Here is a 7,355-nt window from a genome sequence, read left to right on the forward strand (position 1 = left end):
TCTTCTACCTTTATGATAGCGATTTCTTTAGGCAGTATCAAAGAACCAAGTAATAATTACTATAAAAGCATATCCCCTATCATTTAATTTTACCAATTTAAAATCTCTAGAAAGGGCCAATGTTCAGTCACTTGAACCATCTTGTGTGTGTGTTAAGGACTTGGATCTTTCAAGGGAACTGAACCAACTAATTATTGCATATTTAGCCTACTATGGTCCCTTTCAAAACTTTTAAGACAAGACCTATGAACAAATAATATTAAATAATAGTGTGGTGCTAAAGTGTCCAAATGATGTATAGGAGATGGACGCTTCTTGAATTATAGAAATTATAATTTCTATATAAGAATTCTACTTCTTCTCCATGGGGTAAAGCGAATAGAGTCACTGGATTGAGAGCATTACACCAGTAGATAGTAATATGGAGAGAAAGTAGCAGTAGTCCATAATTAGTAACCAACTAGTCAAAACAATATTGGATATTTTCAGTTAGCAGTGGAGATTATAATTGTATATATACAGTGTCATCAGATTTAAATATGATCTTAATATGAGATCTGAATATGTTTTGACTAACTTCAGAAACTCCGATTTCTCTGAAGCAAGGAGGATATAGCCAAGGCTACTGAATTAAGGGATAAGCTATAAAAAGCAGTGGATCTTATAGTGCACAGTCTTGATGCACTGTGTTAATGCTCCCGAAGTGTCACCTAACCCCATGCACTGATAATCCAGAATGTCAATATGACTCTTGTCTTGAAGGATACCCATTCTCAGAACAAAGAATTTCACATAAAGAGCAGTTTATAGTTTAAAATTATTAAACATACAAAGAAACAAGCCACCATGAGTAAGACACCCATCATGAAGAACATTTAGCACATCAGCAAAGATTTTAGATTTTGGAATTATCAGACCAAAAATTATAAAATAAGCTTGCTTAATATGTTTTAACAATTAAAAGAGAGGCTTGAACACATGAGTGAAGAGCAAGATGATTTGATGAAGAACAAAAAAGACTTTTGAGAAATGAAAATAGTAAAAATTTAAAACATTTGTCTTTCTTCCAGATTTTCCAGTTTGTTGGCATATAATTTTTCATAATATTATTTTATAATTGTTTAATATTGTTTGTACTTCTGTGGTGTTGATTGTGATCTCTCCTCTTTCACTCATGATATTATTTATTCTCTTATTGATAAGTCTAGTTAGGGAGTTATCAATTTTATTAATTCTTTCAAAGAACCAGCTCTTAATTTCACTTATCCACTATAGCCAAACTATGTAAAAAGCCCAAGTGTCCATCAACTGATGAATGGATAAAGACGATGTGGTGTGTGTGTGTGTGTGTGTGTGTGTACACACACACATATACTTAGCCATCAAAAAGAATGAAATCTTGCCCTTTGCAACAATCTGGATGGAGCTAGAGTGTGCATTATGCTAAGTGAAGTAAGTCAATCAGGGAAAGACAATACCATATGATTTCACTAAGATGTGTAATTTAAGAAACACAACAGATGAACATACATGAAGGGGAGGGGAAGAGAGAAAAGTAAACCATAAGAGACTCTTAATGGTAGAAAACAAACTGGGGGTTGATGGAAGGAGGTGAATTGGGGATGGGCTAAATGGGTGATGGGTATTAAGGAGGGTACTTGTTGGGGTGAGGACTGGGTGTTATATGGAAGTGATGAGTCACTAAATTCTACTCCTGAAACCAGTATTACACTATATGTTAACTAACCAGAATTTAAATTAAAATTTGGAAGGAAAAAAAAGACACAATGGACTATTATTCAGCCACTAAAAACAAACAAACAAACAAATAAATAAAACATTTGAAGGATTTAATAGTAATTATAAATAGCTAAAGAAAGAACTAAGGCACTTAAGAAATTACAAGGCATATAGTACAAAAAGACAAATGCGGAATATGAAAGAGAGGTTAAGAGACACAGAAGATAGATAAGAAAATCTAACATATGTCTATTTGGAATTCTAGGAAGAAAAGAAAAAGAGAGGAAGACAGAGGCAATATTTAAAGAGAACTTTCCAGAACAGATAAATAGTGTAAATCTAAAGGAACCAAGTGACTCCTAAGCAGAATAAATAAAAAGAAATCCATACCAGACATATGCATTTAAATATGCAATATGTCTAATTTACAAACTAAAAGTTTAGGATTCTAGGCAGTAAACTTTCAGAGATTCCCTTTCCACTTATTTAAACCAAAAGACTTAATTAAACCAAAATTGTTTTTCCTTTCTAAAGTTATAAAAGTATAATAATCAAAAGATTATTTACCATAAAAATAGTATAAAACAAAATTACTGTGGAAGACTGAGGCCCTGTTTTTGAAACATATTTTATAACTAGCATTATTATGTGTATTTTTATATAGTATTAATTAATTATTAATTCATATAAGGCATATAATTTTTGTACCTTTCTAGATTTATGTGCCTAACATTATACTGCTCTAACATAATTATAATTTCAAACTATCAGGAGAACTACTTATAATTTCTATTTTGTGAAGACAAGACCCAAATTATTGTTTGTTCTGTTATTTATATGTTTATAAGACAGTCAGGGTGATAATAAATTTTAATTTTTGTTTGTTACAGAATATGTGATTTTTAATATGCATGAAATTATCTTAATGGCACATGAGTGAAAATGTTGCTAATTAATAGTGTTTGATTGTAATAACTCACTAATTTTGTGTTCTTCTCAAATTCTTTTTTGTTACCATTTCTGTCTTTTCTAGGAAAGCAAATTGATGTCAGTGACATAGACAGTGCTCTGAAAGACATGAACGTTGAGGTCACAGATAAGGAATACTTTAATTTAATAAAAAATCTACCAGTTGATGGTAAGGACTTAAAATATATATGTAGGGGCACCTGGGTGGCTCAGTCAGTTAAGTGTCAGACTTTGGCTCAGGTCATGATCTCACGGTTTGTGGGTTCGAGCCCCACTTCAGGCTCTGTGCTGACAGCTAGCTCAGAGCCTAGAGCCCGTTTCAGATTCTATATCTCCCTCTCTCTCTGACCCTCCCGTGTTCACACTGTCTCTCTCTCTCTCTCAGAAATAAATAAACATTAAAAAAAATTTAAAAAAAATTTTTAATATATATGTATACTTCAAGGGGCTTTATACTACTGTACTATAAGATTTTCTTCTAAAATGCTATCAGATTGTTATCAGGTTGTTTTGTTTTCTTTAGTCATTTTTGAAAACGTTTAGAATTATTTAGAATAGTTCTTAAATAATTATTTTAGAATAAAACTAAAAGTTTAGTTTTAATCAGGGTCATTTCATTTTTATTATGATAATCAATAGCTATTTCACTTAATCTTGCCAATAAGATATGTGTATTATTGTCCTGGGTTCCATTAATATTCCTGAAAGTTAGTAGAAAGATGTAAAAATGGAAGAATAAAGATAAGATATGTGTATTATTGTCCTGGGTTCCATTAATATTCCTGAAAGTTAGTAGAAAGATGTAAAAATGGAAGAGTAAAGAATGTAAGAAAGAAATCAGAGGTAAAAATAAATCAAATGAGATCTATGTTTTATAAGTTTTAAGCCAACAATTCTTGACTTTTATGCAAAAGTGAAAAAATTTGCCTCATTAAAAATATTTCTCTAAACTTTGTTACTTTTTGAGAGAAAATTAGGTACACTTCAGAAAAATCATTATATAAAGTCTATTTTTTGAAATTATGGCAATAAGGGAAGATTGTAGAATATTTATTGTTTGGGTGAATCTCCCTTATTATTTTTCTCTGACTGTGAATCATGTCTTTTCTTACAGCTGAAGGAAAGGTGTATCAAAAAAGGTTGCAGGATGGTGTGAAGGCTCTTAAAAGTGAGTGAGAAGTATGATGAGAAAGCAGATAAATCTGAGATATTCTCTTATTTTGTATACACTGATTTATTTTTATTACATTAAAATTTTCACATAAGTATTTCCCAATATTAAATGGATATGTGATATATGCCATAGATCCCTGGGAAATAACCCAGCCTTTTTAGAACTTACACTATGTTGGTATGAACAAAAGATGCAGTCAGAGGATGAGCCTCTCCATCTAGTTTTAATGTTGGCCCTCCTTGTACCATTAACTAGCTCTTACTGGACTTTAAAGTTAATAATTAAAGTGATAACCATAATATCCATGAATTAGTAAGGAATTTTTCTACATCTTGGTTCTTTTTATGATAATTTGTCTCTCTTAAGGAGGAAAGGTGGCTATGAATAAACTGGTCCCATTTCTGGGAAATATGGGGATTAAGCTATCACACGAAGAACTTGAAGATTTTTCACAAAACCTACCAGTTGATGGTGAGCATTGTACATAAAAATGTACTCCCTTTAGGACAGCTTGGTTTGAGAGTATCCATAGACCACTGATAGTATTTATTTAGTATCAATAGGGCATTTTTTTAAAACATGTAGCTGAATTCAGGTTTTCAATGAAAGAACATCCTATCTCTTCTTTAAGAGAGTATTCTATGAATTATGAAAATTTGTGAGAGTACTGACAGACCATTCTGAGGTCAAAGAATGAAGAAGAAAAGGAAAGTAGAATGAGAAACATTTAAAAGAAACATTAAACAATAAGAGAACAGCCTATGATGAGGAATGATTAAAATTGACTAATGGTTGGGGCACCTAGGTGACTTAGTTGGTTGAGTGTCTGACTCGATTTCAGCTCAGGTCATGATCTTACAGTTCATAGGTTCAAGGCCCACATTGGGTTCTGTGCTGACAATGTGGAACCTGCTTGGAATCCTCTCTCTCCCACTCTCTCTGCCCCTCCCTGTTAGCTCACTCGCGCTCTCTCTCACCCCCTCTCTCCCCAAAAATAAAGAAAAACATTCAAAAAATTTTTAATAAAAATAAATTTTAAAAAATAAAAAAATTTTTTAAATTGATGGTTATTTCCAGTATATTTCCCTATTCTGATAAAGTCAGAAAGACCAAAAAAGGATAGAAACACACTAAGAATTTTAAAAGAGATAACTATAGATATCAAGCATAATAATACTATTACAATACGATATTATATATAACATGAGATTAAGATGTTAAATATTTTAATAAAATGAACTTTTTCCAGGGTAAAAGAAATAAATTACCTATGTTGAGCCAAGAAGATGTGAAAAAAAATCAAGAGACCAGTAATAATAGTTGAAAAAATCTATCAAATAATTGCATCTATCAACTGTCCACCACCATCTATCACTCTAACAAAAGATGACAGGCACAGAGAGTTTTAGGAGTAAGTTCTTTCAAATCCTCAATTTATTTTAATACTATCCAAACCGGTCCAGAGGATTCCGGTTTGAGATGATGAGGAAACCAAAATCTGTCTAGTTTTTCTTTCCTCCAATACCTAACAAAGTGAACAAGAACAAAAAAGTAAAAAAAAAACAGCAAAGGAAATTTCAGCACCAATCACATAGTAAAAGGAGGCCAACCTACTGCCAGAAATGTTTAAAGGGGACAATCAAGGAAATCAAAGATTTTAGAGTAGAAATGGTAGTACAGAAGAGCTACAGTCCTCTAAGCCTTTCTCCTCCCTCAGAAACTAAACTGGTAAAATGCCCAGATATGGAATGCAGCAAATTGAATAGATAACTTTTCTCTCTCTCACTCTTTGTTTACTAAGAAAATGTAGAAACAACTGCTGGGGAGAAATCTGATAAAACAGGAGAAATGAACAATAGGAATCACTTATTAATAAAAACCTCAGAGCTAGCTATGGACAGAATTGAAGGTCTGATGGGAAGCCCAAGAAAACCATCCCATTCACAAATCTGTGGTTTGGTTAAATGTCTTTACTGAGTTCATTCTACTTAAGTAGAGCAATGAACCCTGTTGGGTCATTCAACCAAACCTCAGATATGAGAGCAGGGCTCACATATAACAAAGACTATGTAACATCTCACCACAGCCTCATCTTACAATAGAAGTGAGTAGAACAGTTTTCTTCAAATGCATTTCACTGAAGAAAGCTAACTGGTCTGAGATGCTATCAAAAGAGCAACTAAATGTTGTTACATTAAATCCTGAGAATAAAATGAAAATCTGAACATGACTGCTGGAGTATATGCAAAATGAAAAGAAAGGATATGGCAACAATTCTAGTATTAGCACAGCAGAGAAAAATAGCAAAAGAAAAATAAGAAGGAAAGTGGTTGGAATGGAAAGAAGATAGCATGGGGCGCCTGGGTGGCTTAGTCGGTTAAGCGTCCGACTTTTGCTTAGGTCATGATCTCGCGGTTCGTGGGTTCGAGCCCCGCGTCGGGCTCTGTGCTGACTGCCGGCTCGGAGCCTGGAGCCTGTTTCAGAGTCTGTGTCTCCCTCTCTCTCTGACCCTCCCCTGCTCACGCTGTCTCTCTCTCTCTCCTGGAAATAAATAAAACATTAAAAAAAATTTATTAAAAAAAAAAAAGGAAAGAAGATAGCATGCAAAAAACAAATAACCCCGTCTTGTAGTAGCATAGTCAGTTTAACCTAAGGAACAACCAAAAGGAAGTACTTGACAATTAAGTCATATTACAGAGCAACTTTAATGGATTCAATAAAGCTAGATCTCAAAATGAGAAGGTAGCATAACATGGTAGTATTAAAATAGACAGGAGCGCCTGGGTTGCTCAGTCAGTTAAGCATCTGATTTCGGCTCAGGTCATAATCTCACAGTTTGTGAGTTCAAGCCTCATTGGGCTCTTTGCTGACAGCTCATAGCCTAGAACCTGCTTCAGATTCTGAATCTCCCTCTCTCTCTGCCCCTTCCCCACTCATGCTCTGTCTCTCTGTCAAAAATAAATAAAACCTAAAAAAAAAATTGAAAAAAGAGGGAAAGACAAACCATGAAGTAGATTCTAAAGGTTGCTGGAAGGGAGGTTGGGAGAGTGGGCTAAATGGGTGATGGAGATTAAGGAGGGCACTTGTGATGGGCGCTAGGTGTTGTATGGAAGTGATGAATCACTAAATTCTACTCTTGAAAGTAATATTACACTATTTGTTAACTAACTGGAGTTTAAATAAAAACTTGAAGGGAGTCTGGCTGGCTCAGTCAGGTTCTGACATCTGACTCTTATTTTCAGCTAATGCCATGATCTCACAGTCCTGAGATGGAGCCTGGATCCAGACTTAAGATTCTTTCTCTCCCTCTCCTCTGCCTGTCCCCCTCTCGAATGCACTCTCTCAAAAAATAAATTTAAAAAAAAATTTTAAATATAAATTAAAACTTGAAACTATAAAAAAATAATAAAATTTAAAAATAAATAAATTTTTAAATAAAATAAAATAAGGGAAATTGTCTAAATAAAAAAAC

The 7,355-nt window shown here is 33.4% G+C and overlaps 1 protein-coding gene across 1 annotated transcript in view; it reads left to right on the top strand.

The window, feature by feature from the left end:
* LOC144244976 (uncharacterized) overlaps positions 1 to 7,355 on the top strand; it is a 135,770-nt gene that overhangs the window by 91,997 nt on the left and 36,418 nt on the right. Inside the window, exons 39-41 of the mRNA XM_077780356.1 lie at positions 2,774 to 2,878; positions 3,824 to 3,877; positions 4,250 to 4,354. Coding sequence (XP_077636482.1) covers positions 2,774 to 2,878; positions 3,824 to 3,877; positions 4,250 to 4,354 — 264 coding nt within the window. The remainder of the gene's footprint in view (positions 1 to 2,773; positions 2,879 to 3,823; positions 3,878 to 4,249; positions 4,355 to 7,355) is intronic.

The sequence above is a fragment of the Crocuta crocuta genome, unplaced genomic scaffold (assembly GCF_008692635.1).
Source record: "Crocuta crocuta isolate KB4526 unplaced genomic scaffold, BGI_CrCroc_1.0 scaffold288, whole genome shotgun sequence".
NCBI classification, from domain to species: domain Eukaryota; kingdom Metazoa; phylum Chordata; class Mammalia; order Carnivora; family Hyaenidae; genus Crocuta; species Crocuta crocuta.